The sequence below is a fragment of the Nansenia antarctica genome (genome assembly GCF_963989245.1).
Source record: "Nansenia antarctica genome assembly, chromosome: 2".
NCBI lineage: Eukaryota > Metazoa > Chordata > Actinopteri > Argentiniformes > Microstomatidae > Nansenia > Nansenia antarctica.
This window is the reverse complement of record NC_137675.1, coordinates 78,163,544-78,178,102: the sequence shown is the minus strand read 5'-3', so window position 1 is coordinate 78,178,102 and position 14,559 is coordinate 78,163,544. Positions and strand designations below refer to the sequence as shown.

Sequence of the window (14,559 nt, the reverse complement as noted above, 5' to 3'; positions counted from 1 at the left end):
GACTACCTAATATTTATCTGTAGCACTAACTGTAAACATTTTGATATGTACCAGGAAGATGTTTTTTTTCCACTGTCTTTCTTGTTTGTGAAGTTTTTGTGGGTGGGGGAGAGGTTAGGCTACATATACTTTATTTTTTATAAATCGGTCTCTGTTTGCAACCTTTTTGTTATAGACACATTAGCTTTAAAACTGTATTCTCTGTATGTTTATTAAAAAAAAACATGCTGATATAAGGATATCCCTCTTCTCTGTTCTTCTATCCTCTGCTACATAGGTCTGTGTGATACCCATTGATACATCTAAACAATTCACTCTTCTATTTAGTTTTTTTTTACTCTTTTTATTGGTGTTTTTCCACAATATCGGCAGTATTCACATTACAATACATACATCCATTTCCAAAATGTGCTGAAAAAGCCAAAGGATAACCATCTCACAGCTAATCACAGATAGTTAATGATAGGATGCGTCTTTCATTGTACATAGGTAAACTCTAGACACTATGTATAAACTCATTAGTAAGCATAATCAAGCTGTAATATCTAAGTTGTTGACAATTCAGCCAACCTCTGTCTCTGCCATATACCTTGCAGCATGTAACTTGACTAGGGACCAGTATGGAACATGGGTCAAGAGGTCATTGAGTATACTTGGGACTGACCGGACTCGGGTGACTTTGTTGCCATGACAACCAACTCCTTATGGGATGGGGACGGAGTCAACAGGCCAGGGTAGACTCAACGGAGCCCTGTCTGTAGAATGATTTGTATCTTTGCTTGATCATCAACTATCCCCTATAAGAGGCACTGTGAATATCATTCTGTGTGCGTTCTGTCTGCCTGTGACTGAGCTCACAGGGTACCGTGAATAAACTTGTATCTTAAACTGTCTACCTTGAGCAATCTTTAAATAATTACTTTGGGTACCACGATCAACCAATCTCGGCCACCGCCCATCATCAGGGAACCATCCAATAACAGTTAAAAAAAAACGTTTTTTGTTTTTGTTTGTTTTTTCAAAAAAAAAAATCAGTGATTATTGACATATCAATTAAAGTGCGAGATTTGTTGGGCTCCCACTTCCTCCCCAACAACCACTCTGACTCTAGACATCTTTACAGCTGCCATGTCAAGGCACTCCTGGTAGAAAGTTGCCCCCAACCACTTATCCCAAATCAATTTATCTGTCCCAATCCTAACCATTACAGGCCAAAAGCTAAATACATCTTTAGAATGACCATAAACAACCCCCAAAAACATATAGAAACCTCTGCATGTATTTTCATTATGCTTTAGTGTTGTTTTTCCACATGGGGTTTCTGCCTCCGCTACCTCCTTTTGCGACGTTCTAGCTTACTTATTTAGCCAGTATAGCTAGACAAAACGACCCTCGAAAATGATCCTCCAGAACAGAATTCCTAAATGACAACTCCTAGCTGGAATGACTATTCCTAGTTCATTTAATGACAGTAGACTTTAGGGAATGGTGTACTAAACGTATTCTTTCAGAAGCCTTCGGGTGCAGGGTTAAATAAACATAGTGTGTCTATCGTTCCTGATGCTCTGCTGTCCCCTACTGGTGAACATGAGATCATGCAGCCTAGGGTAATTCCCTTACAGCCACCGTGGGCAGGTGCTGTTCTACAGCTATTTAAACATCATTTAGAGGTAGAGAGGTAGTGGTTATAATGGACATACATTTGACTTTTGTCCTTTCCGGCATGGCCAAATAGAGGAGGACCTCCTATGACTACAAATTATAATGGTATATCACAGGCAGAGATTTCAAATCTAAAATCATTGAATCACAATCAAGATCGGAGGAATCGGAAGACAGCTTTTGTAGCGCACACACACGCACTTTACACTGTGTGTAAAATCATCAAATCTAAATCTAAATCTGATTTTTTATTTTATTTTGATTTGATACACACAGACACACACTTTAAGGTCATACACAAGCACCCAGAGAGGTCCACAGGTTAGAGGACCACGCTCTCTACGTCACTGTAGGGTCCACAGCGTCCGAACTGGTCTTTGCCCCCCACTATGAAGCACATCCTGCGCCCGGGGCAGTACTGTAAGAGAGAGATGGCCATGGGCATAGGGATGGCCTTGACCACGCCCAGCCTCCGCCACCCTGCGTACACCCCACTGCCGTTGCTGCTCTCCTGGGCCATGAATATACTGGGGTGGGGGGGGGGGAGAAAGAGGAGATAGGGATGAGGGGATGAGAGAGGGGGAGAGAGGAAGAGAAAGAAAGACAAAAGCATTTCAGTTAGGCATGCATATACATATACGATTTAATTGACTTTGAGCGTGGCATGGTTGTTGGTGCCAGACGGGCTGTTTTGGTTTACTCAACTTTGAGTACTCTACTTTGAGTTACTCTACTTTGAGTTACTCTACTTTGGTTCACCTTACTCCAAAGTGCCTTACAATGACCTGGTCTTGCCCAAGGACACCTCGACATGAGGTCAGCCGGGGATCGAACCGGTGATCTGCTGACCTTGCGATCATTAGACGCCGGCTCTACCTCCTGCGCCACAGCCGTCCCGTTTTGAGTATTTCAGAAAGTGCTGATCTACTGGGATTGTCCCGTACAGCCAAAAAATATCCAGTAAGCAGCAAAAAAAAGGGGGTGGTCAGAGGAGAATGGCCAGACTGGTTGGAGCTGATAGAATGGCAGCAGTATCTCAAATAGCCACTTGTTACAACAAAGGTATGCAGAGGAGCATCTCTGAAAGCGCTTTTCTTGGCACACTTTAGGCCCCTTAGTACCTATTGTGCATCGTTTAAACGCCACAGCCCACCTGAGTACTGTAGCTGACCATGTCCACCCCTTAATGACCATGTCCATCCCTTTATGACCCTTTATACTCTATACTTCTAATGGCTACTTCCAGCAGGACAACGCGCCATGTCACAAAGCTCACATCATCTCAAACTGGTTTCTTGAACATAACAATGAGTTCACTGTACTCCAATGGCCTCCACAGTCACCAGATCTCAATCCAATCGAGCACCTTTGGGATGTGGTGGAACGGGAGATTCGCGTCATGATGTGCAACCGACAAATCGGCAGCAACTGCGTGACGCGATAATGTCAATATGGACCAAAATCTCGGAGGAATGTTTCTAGCACCTTGTTGAATCTACGCCACGAAGAAGTAAGGTAGTTCTGAAGGCAAAAGGGGGTCCAACACGATACTAGCAAATGGCGCTTTTCCATTGACCGGCTCGGCACGGCTCGCCTCAGCACGCTTTTGAACAGTTCCGGGTACGAGACGTTTTCCACTATACAGGATCGACCCGGGACTGTAGGAGGAGTTACGTGTCATAAGATTCCCCCCGCTATACAGATCAGCGGGGGGAAATGCGATAAGAATTATGTCAAAATGCAGCACTATCGTGCACAGATCAGCCTTACAACATGTAACGTTAAGTGACTGTTACTTGCCGCTTTCAGTTCTAGTAGACTAGTTTAGATCTCGCAACCAGGGAAATGCCGACATGAAATGCCGACACGATTCTATTTTTATTTCTCCTGACACGTTGAGCACTGTGCTTTTTTTGTTGGTGAACTACCGTAATAAGCCTAAAAAAGTTCAACTGTTCAAAAAGTGCAACTTCTCTGCTTTCAGAAACTGTTTGAATTTGTTAGATTGGGCATATAGTTCATGAATTACGACAGTTTGAAGGAACGCTGTAAAATCCTGTCTGCGCCGACAGCTCCGGTTTCGGAGCAAGACGCGAATCTATCGGCATTAGTCAAATACATTCTCACATCCAGTCATCCGCTCACTGCTCTCCATAAAAAATGGCACATCCATCAATAATATTACATAATAACAACTGCTCTGATTAGATTGCTTAGATTGTTTAATACATCAACGGGGGGAAAAGCGAGATGAACTCGCGAGTATCATGCTTCCTCCATTGAACGGAAAGTCCTATCTATTCCATTCAAAGTGTTTTAGCCTTCCCCCTTTCCACTGGTAATAAGGAATTGGCAAGAATAGACCGTTATAAATAGATCAACATAATGCAGCACTATCATGCACAGATCAGCCTTAAAACATGTAACGTTAGATATATAACGGAGCGATGTATTTCTACGGAAAGGCTGACTGACGCGAGGCTCATACAATCTCCGCGTTTGTTATAGATACGAGTGCTCCGGTGTCTTGCTGGTAGTCAAATATATTTATGTATATATACAGCATATGGATGTTACGTGCCTGTTACCTGCCGCTTTCAGTTCTAATAGTTTAGATATCGCAACCAGGGAAACGCCGACATGTGTTAAAGGGAGCAAGACGCAAATCTACCGGCATTTGACTGCCGCTGGACTGAGGAACAGCATAGGCACAGGACATCGCCATAATAGCGATTTTTTTGTTATGCTTGTTGTAAATAAAAGTACTATGATGCATTGAAATGACATTAAACTAAGATAATACGATGGTTAGCATCATTTTTCTAATCTTTATTAATAAGTTATTACAGAAACAGTAAGTGACATTTTCCGAGAGCGAAATCTGTTGTGGTATTTAAAGATGGCGGTTAGCGAAGAAATCTATGAACATGGGATGACGATTTCCATTGACCAATCAACGGTGTGCAGCGTCACACGTCACACGCAGCCTGGCAAAAAGGTACCTTTCGCTACCCATCCCGAACAAGAACTATAAAACCGTGCCGTGCCGAGCCGATCAATGGAAAAGCGCCAAAAGTGTACCTAACGAGGTGGCCGGCGAGTGTATGTCATGCTTCGGGCTCAGGTCTGTGTCTATACACTGGAGTCTAAGACGTTGCAGTACCTGTAGCTGTCAATAGGAGGCGCCGCTGGGTCGATGTCCTTGATGTCCCACATCACACCCAGGCTGGGGGGGTGGCGGATACGTGCGAAGCTGACACAGGGCTTCGGGGGGAGTGTGTACATGGCCGCTGCGGCTGGGAGGGTGGACGGGAAGGGATTGAGGGGGACAGGGGGGAGACGGGTCAGCAAGTCATCCTGGGGGAGGGAGGAGAGAGAAGGAGGGAGGGGTGGGAGAGAGGAGGAGGAGGGAGGGGTGGGAGAGAGGAGGAGGAGGGAGGGGTGGGAGAGAGGAGGAGGAGGGAGGGGTGGGAGAGAGGAGGAGGAGGGAGGGGTGGGAGAGAGGAGGAGGGAGGGGTGGGAGAGAGGAGGAGGGAGGGGTGGGAGAGAAAAGGAAACGTTATGATAAGTTTACCTTGGAACTCCTTCAGGCACAGGGGAGAGAGACAAATACACAGGACAGCAGATATACTGTGTGTGTGTGTGTGTGTGTGTGTGTGTGTGTGTGTTACCTGGTCCTGTTTGGAGAGTGCGTATGTCATTTGGTCTCTGGTCACTGTGTGGGAAAAAAATGTCTTTAATACAATAACAATGTGACAATGTTTACTGAAAACTGTGTGAATACTGAAAACTGTGTGAATGACAAGAATGCAGAGCAGGATACTCTCATGTGATAAACAAAGGTCAGTGTTTCCTCCAGGATTTTTAACATTAGTGGCGGGGGGGGGTATTTTTTTCCCCGCGTGCACGCGCACTGGCGCTCAAAACAAAGACGTAATTTCACTTTACCCACGCAATACCCACTTAAACATGTGTGAGGATACGTAACGGCGTTTTGTGACAGAACTTTCACTTTCATTCATGAAATCACCCCGTCTGTGTTACGAAGCACTTGACTTTTGGACCATTGCGACTGACTATAGCGTCATATACCATCAAAGGGGAGAGATGCGACATGAAATATGTCAGAATGCAGCAATATCATGCACAGATCAGCCTTATAACATGTCATGTTATATATATATATATATATATATAACGTTAGACAGGGAGCGCAGATGTATTTTTATGAACGATATGAGGCTGGGAGGGAAAAATCACAGTATACCCGCTAGAAAAAACTAAACTACACCACTGAAGTAGGCCTACGTGAGAGTACACGCACAAAACCGGCTAACGTTACTCATTAACTGTTTACACAAGTAAAATCACAGTGTGACAAGTCAGATGGAGCATTCGGTAAACAACAACAGCAAGGTAATGCATCAGCTGAGTTAAAGAAAACCAACTCTTACCTCTGAGGACACCAACATGAGCCCTGCTTACCCGTACCTCCGCCGTTCTGTTCGTAATGATTTTAGAGGCAATAGATTATTTTTGCCCTGCGCATATTGCTATGAATAGTTCGAAGCTAGGTGCTTGCACGTTAGCTGCGAGAATGCTCGGTTAACCCATTAGCGGGAACATTATCAGTTGCACAAAATAGGCTGATTTAATTGACCATGAACATCAGAGACATACATTACGAATGTTCATTTAAAATACTCTATACTGAGCACTGGTATAAGAACATGAACCAGAGAACAGCAGTAAATGCAATAACCCACAGTCGTCGCTGATGATGTTGCATTTTCGATTAGGATACGGGATTAAAGGCACCGGCGACGGGCGAAGAGAGAGGGAAGGGATTTCCTGAAATCCAAATGACCCGCTAAATTCGGACCAATCACAAAACTGTTATGAAAGCGCGTCGCCTCGCGCCGCGCACCGGTTGAGAGATTCAGTCTCGATTGCAGTGCGAACACAAGCGACGAGGTTAATTGCAACATTGTAACATATTGTAAATAACTACGCCCTAAATCGTAACGAAATGTTGGTCTGGAAGCGGCCTAAATCTAGCTTCAATCTGCTTTTTTTCTGTTCTCCGGTCATAATAACTCGCTGCCTTTCTGCGCAGCCTGAATCAAAGTGGACTGTCTGAATCAATTAGTGGCGGAGGAAATTCTTTCGTGGCGGCCCGCCACCAATAAATGCATATAGAGGAAACACTGAAGGTTTTACGACTACCTACGGAGAAGAAGCACTGTTCCTTCTCACTCTGGGACAGTTATGTCTACTTTGACTAACTGTTGAACCTACTATGACTAACTACTTGAACCCTTGGGGATCCCCGGCTGCCCCGTGTGCCTGGTCTGTTCCGCCGCCGTTCCGCCGCCACCTGCTTGGCCGTCCTTGTGCGGGGCCTCTGTGGTCTGTGCTTGCTTGGCTGGGCCGGGTGTGCTGGTGGTGGGGCGGGCTGGGTGTGTGGGGCGGCGGGGGCTCCCCGGGGGGGGGTGTGGGGATCCACCGCTGGGTGCTGGTAGGCAAACTGGCTAGTAGTCGCTCTATGTGTAGAGGGCTGCAAGGGAATTTTCCTGGCTACATAGTGTACAGGTTTTTACTTTTGCCTGCTCGCGGCTCTGTTAGTATTGATTGATTGAGTGACTGATTGACTGAAAATGTTCATTGTGTGAAGCGCATTGAGTTGCATCTTGTAAGAAATGCGCTATACAAATAAAATTTGATTTGATTTGATTACTATGGCCAACCCCAGGACAAACCGCCCACTGATGTTGTAAACCTATAAATGTGGTCAGCTGGGACGGCCCCAGTTGAGCCATTGTACTGAGAACCACATTTTTGTTGGCCGGACAATCGCTCCTTCTTGCAAGAACTAAATAAATACTCTTAATGATTTGATAAGTCTCAGTCTCCTGGTTACAAAGTTTAGTATTCTGTGTATTTGACTCTGACACACTGTCAATCACATTTCAGTTCAAAGGTTAAAGGTCAATAACTTTTACACCACAAACACTCCTGGTAGAATCTGTACATATACTCAGGACACAAAAAGGGGGATGAAAGAAGATAAAGATTGGTGGAGGGGGTCAGTGTGACTGGTCACTGGAGGGGTCAGTGTGTGTGTGTGTGTGTGTGTGTGTGTGTGTGTGTGTGTGTGTGTGGTATCTCACCTAGGTGGTCAGTGTGTGTGTGTGTGTGTGTGTGTGTGATATCTCACCTAGGGGGTCAGTGTGTGTGTGTGTGTGTCTGATATCTCATCTAGGGGGTCAGTGTGTGTGTGTGTGTGATAACTCACCTAGGGGGTCAGTGTGTGTGTGTTTGTGTGTGTGTGAGTGATATCTCACCTAGGGGGTCAGTGTGTGTGTGTGTGTGTGTGTGTGTGATATCTCACCTAGGGGGTCAGTGTGTGTGTGTGAGTGATATCTCACCTAGGGGGTCAGTGTGTGTGTGTGTGTGTGTGATATCTCACCTAGGGGGTCAGTGTGTGTGTGTGTGTGTGTGTGTGTGTGGTGTTGAGTTACTGGCCCAGACTTGGGCTGCGGACACGGAACAAACACACACGCGCACACTGACCCCACCAGCCCCAAAATAGAACAGCTATACTGATACCTTATTTACGCTCTGCTCTATACACTATCTCAGTGTTGCACTCGGTTGTACCACACACATACAGACTGACAACTGTTTGTGTGTGTAGGTACGGGCATGAAGCCAAGGTGGTGCATTTCTTGGGGAAAGAGAAGCCATGGAACTACTCGTACGACCCCCAGAGTGGCCAGGTCAAAGGTCATTCTCTGCCCTCTAACCAGCTGCACCCTGACTACCTGGTCCGGTGGTGGGAAGTCTTCTCCACTGTCTTCCCGTCACTACGACAGGCCTACGGAGACACTCCCTTTCACTCCGGCGTCATCATTGAGGTAAGAAAGGGAGAGAGAGAGAGTGTGTCCGTGTGTCCACTCTGGAGTTATTCTGTCTAATCCTCTGTGTTTTTCCTCTCTCTCCTCTCCAATAGAGTGAGATCTGTGGTCACGGTGTGCGTGATATCCACCAGGCGCCCCCCCCTCCCGCAGCCCCCCAGGTCTCGTCTGAGGAGAGGAAGCAGCGATGGGAAGCGGGTCAGGCCGATTACATAGGCGACGACTCTTTCGACCACATCCAAAGCAAACTCGACTCCTTCCTCAAGAAGGGGCCGTGGGGTGGGGGGGGGCGATGGGCGGACAGAGGGGGCCACCAATCACAGGCCAGCTCAAACTGCCACTTGACCAATCGGAAGAGCTCGTGGTGGAGAATGACGAATTAAAACGCCAAAGTGCATCCTGGGCCTCACTCTCTGTTTCCTGTTGGAACAAGTCTCATGATACATTTTATTTTGGGGGGCATTTAACAGATCCATTTAACTTATCCAAAGCGACTTTTCTTTTTTGGGATTGATGTGTGGTTTCATGTATGTGGGAATAAATGTTTTAAGTGACAAACCAGAATGAATAAGTGGTTTATTTTAAACACAGGATAAGTCATGCAAATTACGTTCACAACTTACATCTGGAAGGAGAACATAGGAAAAGTATTGTTATACAGCCGTAGTAGTAGGGCACACTTAGTTTTTTGGTTACTGAAACCATTAGAACTCAATTCTACTTAAACAAACGAAACAGAGGCACAGAACTGAGTTGAAACAGAAGGCTTCACTTCACCAGTCCTCTCAGGTCTTATAAAGGGACGGACGTTATCGATAAGGTCACAACTACAAATAGGTGTAAGGCATGCAGGGATGGAAGTTAAGCTAGCCTGTTAGCCCCCAGGTTAGTATTTATCAGATCTGGCTAGTGAACAACTATCCCAGCAAACCAATTAAAATGTTTGTCTTCTCATTGCAAAAGAATAGCTAGGTCATAACCCAACAGTCACCATTTTATGTAGCTGTATATGGGAAATAATAATTGTGTAGATGCACAATTGAATTGAAATATTGTACATGTATTCACTTCAAAAACTTTAGCTTTGGCAGGGTTTAGACTGTGGGCTAATAGAACATCAGCCAGGCCAGTAGAAATTGCAGCTAGCCAGTCGCCAAAATCCTTAAGTTCCATTCCTGGGGAGACCCCTCCACACTGAGGCTGAGGCGTGTCATCATGAGGAAGAAAGTTGGTGTGTTCCAATTCCCTCACTCACTCACTAAGACCTCACTGTTTCCACCTTGTGGGTTTACAAGCATTGAATTAGTCATCCCAGGGCACGCCGCACACATAAGTGTGATACAGAGGCTAGGTAAATAAAAACTGGCAAACAGTTCTGCCTAGCCCTCTGTTAGGCTAATCGGAGTTCCCTTTATCTTGAATACACCCTAACCTCTCAGAGCTAAGGGGAAGTCGACAGGAGCAGAGTGACTGAGTTAGAGGTTTGGAACACCGAGGGCACAGAGGGAGGCTGGTGGGATTGGCAGCAGCAGGTAAAGTTATCCTTAGGCCAAATCCCAAAAGTCTTTCCTTGCTTCCTCGCCTCCTTCTCAAAACGGTCTGAAGCCGCCCCGCCCCCCAGGAGTTTGTCTTCCAATAGGTGTAGAGAGGACACAAGGAATCAAGGACAAACTTTTCAGATTCAACCTTTAAGGTGATTGGCATCAGTAAGTGAGGTGAGGTTTTTGTAAACTGAACATCGGTAAGGCAGTTGGTCACACTACAGAGAGGAAGTGATGAAACAGGACAGGACGTGGCGAAAACAAACTCAAGGGCTGAGACTGGATTTCTACCATGGGTTTCACTTACGAAACCTTCCTCCTTTTTAACAAGCAAAATCACAGAACTTAACATGCATGAGTAAACAGAGACGGGGAGAACACTGGGCTTTACATTATGACTTATTACACAGCTCATCACATTTTTGTGTGACAGGTTAAGTTAGTTAAATACTTTAAATTAACAGACACAGTTCCTTCCTCCCCTCTAAGAGTACAACTACCCTATGTTTGCCACTATTAGGCTTTGTGGAGTGAGTTAGAGCTGGAGTGAGACTAACACTGAAGTCCCAGTGAGTTGGTGTCAGTAGGTAGGAGTTCTGCACTGAGTGGGTGAGTGAGCTGCATAGCTGCATTAGACTGGACTACACACTGGAGGAACTAGAGGAACTAGTCAGTCTAGAACAGAAACAAACTCTTTCCCCCCTCTTTCCTTTGTAAGGACTGGACAATTCTATGCTCGTGGTGGACAGATGCTAACCAAAGCTCATTAGAAGGCTGGTCGGAGAGCCAGAACTATTTCTGTCACACCTTTCTGATTTCATCAGATCTGCAAACACGGCAGAGATAAGGGGAGAAGGATAAGAGTTGTTTCTGGACCAGGGTCATTCGCGCACACACCCACAAGACAAAAAAAAAAGACTTTTTGACCAGCATCACATTGACAGCCCAACTAGGTCAAAACCATAACCCAATTTTAACCTCTTCAGAAATTCAACATGGCTGAGCGCGGAGGCAGGCAGGGGCACGGCAGGGAGAGATCATGTCGCTTTACACAGAACAGTTACTCACTCCTACACGATGAGCCGGAGACCGTGCAGCACATGCAGACCATCGCTCCGGAGAGGAACATGAGGACGTTCCACCAATGACAGCCCTTAATTTGGCCTGACAGGAAGTTAAGAAATCAAAGGCTGTTTTTTTTCCCCCCCCCTCCTGCCTTTTTCATTTCCTTGCCTATGGCCTTGAGCAGAGTCAGGCAGACTCTCTCCTGGGAGCACTCTCCTCTCGTAGCCATAGTCAGTCATTATTGCGTGAGCAGACCAGCATGGCCACATAGGATCCAACTGGACTGGGGACAGCTCTGCTAACAGAAACTCAGGTATCCTTTTCTTGTACAGTGAAGTTCTGTGAGTTCAGAAGTCTCCCTTAACCTCTGGCTGGAACAGAGGCGAGGTGTACATTTAGAAGGAAGAGGCCCGACAGTATGTATTAGATTAGGCTGCTTCTGTGTCCGGCGTGACTCCTGAGGGTATACTTGAAATACTGCAACAAGCCTCTCAACTCTTACCACTGAAACCCTGGGTCCCTGGCTCTGCCACTGGGCAGTTCTGTTGTCCCAACAACCATGCTCTTCAAGAAGAAGTTGTGCCTGATGGCGGTGTTCGGAGGCATCCTCTTCGTCATGATCGCCACCCACACCATCCAGAAGGGCAGCATCCTGTCTCTGTCTCTGTCTCTGTCTCTGACGGAGGGCCACGCCACCACCAGGACTGTGCCAGGGCCCGGCGCCGACCCGACGCAAGCGCCACGCCCACCCAGCACGGCGCTGCCCAGCCCGGGCACCAAGGTTTGCGGATGTAAGTCGTGTGTAGCGAACACGGGGACCTCGGAGTGGTTCGGCCAGCACTACGACCCCCAGCAGCAACCCTTCCTCTCAGACAAAGACAACAACATGGACCCCCTCGCACTGAAGTGGTGGCTGGCTTTGCAGCGTTCTAACGACGATCATACGATAGAGGACGTGACTGAGAAGTTGTTCCAGGTCATCTCTCCCCCTGCCATGGATGTGCGACCCAGACCAGGCCAGTGCAGGACGTGTGCCGTGGTGGGGAACTCTGGGAACCTGTTGGGGTCACACAACGGCCCACTGATAGACTCTCACACCAGTGTCATACGGATGAACAAGGCCACTACCGCCGGGTTCGAGGGGGACGTAGGGAACAAAACGACCCACCACTTCATGTACCCTGAGAGTGCCGTGGACATCGCTCCTGGGGTCCACATGGTCCTGCTGCCTTTCAAACTCCGTGACCTGCAGTGGCTGGCCAGCGCTCTGTCCACGGGAGAGATCAAAACTACATATATGAGGGTGAAAGACCGAGTACAAGCTGACAAAGACAAGGTAATAGTGGTGAATCCAGCGTTCTTTAAGTACACCCACGAGCGCTGGACAGAGCGTCACGGCAGATACCCGTCCACTGGCATGCTGACCATCATCTTCGCTCTCCACATCTGTGATGAGGTGTCTGTGTTTGGTTACGGGGCAGACCAGCAGGGGAACTGGCACCACTACTGGGAAGAAAACAAATATGCTGGGGCCTTCCGGAAGACCGGGGTGCACAACGCTGACTTTGAGACGCAGATCATCCGCATGCTGGACTCTGAGGGCAAGATCGCCCTGCATGGCAGATGAGACTGAGACCATCCCAGGTCATTTACATTGCAGTCCCGCTGCACAGATAATCTCACAGATCTCTCAACGCCTGGAGAAGTATATTGAAAACATAGGAAACGAAACACGCATGATACGGCAATCTTCTAATCTGGGGATGTGCAACTGCAATGTAACACAAACCTGACCTGAGTTGTATGGTGGACAGGGCCCAAGCTGTGAGAGGCCTGGGAGCTGTGGACATACGGAGGCCACAGAGGGACATTTTAAACCTGTGATACGCCCTTGCTCTCTGCAACTACCACTGTGAGCTAAACATATAACCAAAACCAGATACACAGAGTCCTCAGACCAAATGTGCAATTCAGATGATGTACTTTGAGCATGCACATAGTATGTGGACCCCCTTCAACTGCATCCACTAATAGGTCAAAGACATTTACGGGGGAAGGAGAACATGTTGAAGGAAGGATGTGAAGTTTCTGAAGCTGAGTCCACTTTATTGATTTCCTTCCCTGTTCTGAACGTGACATTGCTGCAACACACCATAGAGCCTTATACCGAAGAAGCCTGTGTTATCAGCATCATAAGGCGTAGAGAAACCCTGTTGAGAGGGGATAGAACCACAATAATTTGTACTTTTTTTTTTTTTACGAGGACTGACTAGGGCAATGTTTCAAGTCAACACTTTTAACAGTTTTAATGTCGTCTCTTCTCGAAAGTTGTATGCTGTATTCCATTTTACTCTACACCATGATTGCTTTCACAATCACGTTTATTTGTATTTGGAAGGAAATTACCCAGTTATGCTGTCCATTGTTACATTTAAATGAATTGTATCTTAATGTTTTAAAACATTTTGTCAAAATATTATATATAGTATGGGGAGAAAACTAAGGGTACCTGACTGACCAGAAAAACTATATTTAATTTCAGAATTGCTAAACATGGGGTTCAGGTCAGTTTTTTGACCTAGCAGAGCTGTCAATGGGACGCTGGTCAGAAAGGTCCCTTTAATCCTTCCCAAAAGTAAAAGTAACCATTTTGGCAAAAATACACATTTGGGGGTGGGGTGGGGGGGTTACACGTATTTGATATACAAAGATGGATAACCCTTAAAGGGCTCTGATAATATGGAGATTCCAGTTATGTTCCTTGTGGGAGAGTTTTTAATCACTATTTTTATGTGAATGTAGGACACTTTGTATGACACTCTGGACATTGCTTTTGCTCAGTGTCAAACATTCTAATTGAGTCAGTATGAGTTTATGATTAATCTAAGAGCACTGTGATGGATTAATTCTCACCCTTTAACATTCAAATAAAACCAAAAGCCCAAACCAACCAGTTAGGAGATAATGCAGCTTTAATAATCATAATAACAATTTTGTCATTGCTATCTAACAAACATACTGTAGAAGAAGCTTGTTTCACAGTTGCCTCCTATTTGGAGTAAAACCTAACAAACCTAACCTATCAATTGTGTAGTAATCAGCTACCTATACAATACTACCAATAAAACATCAGAATCCATGAAGGCATTGGTAATGCTAAAATGTCATGTTATTTTATAAATACGAATAATAAACCACTGTCTGCTTACCTAATGTGGCTTAAGAAAATACCAAAAATGAAACCACTCTTCTTAAATCTCTGCAACAGATAACATCAGTCACATACAGAAGAACTATTCTCTAGCTAACCTCAGGCATTTCATTGTGCAAATCAGTAGAAAAATCAATCACTTGGAACGGTGGACAGTTAAACG

General features: G+C 45.9%; 2 protein-coding genes across 2 annotated transcripts; one reads left to right on the top strand and one right to left on the bottom strand.

Moving 5' to 3' along the window:
- Window positions 1-1,066: 1,066 nt before the first annotated feature.
- On the bottom strand, window positions 1,067-7,146 carry LOC308151426 (activating transcription factor 7-interacting protein 2-like). The gene is made up of 4 exons (XM_080524295.1): window positions 6,961-7,146; window positions 5,334-5,377; window positions 4,826-5,019; window positions 1,067-2,189 (listed from the first exon to the last, which is right to left on the bottom strand). Coding segments are annotated over exons 1-4 (444 nt in total). The 5' UTR covers window positions 6,962-7,146; the 3' UTR covers window positions 1,067-1,984.
- A 4,598-nt stretch (window positions 7,147-11,744) lies between these two features.
- Window positions 11,745-13,170, top strand: LOC308149562 (CMP-N-acetylneuraminate-beta-galactosamide-alpha-2,3-sialyltransferase 2-like; the record flags this gene model as incomplete). Its single annotated transcript, XM_080522421.1, has 1 exon — window positions 11,745-13,170. One exon carries the CDS (start codon window positions 11,745-11,747, stop codon window positions 12,810-12,812), a length of 1,068 nt encoding a protein of 355 aa, XP_080378547.1. The 3' UTR covers window positions 12,813-13,170.
- Window positions 13,171-14,559: the final 1,389 nt, after the last annotated feature.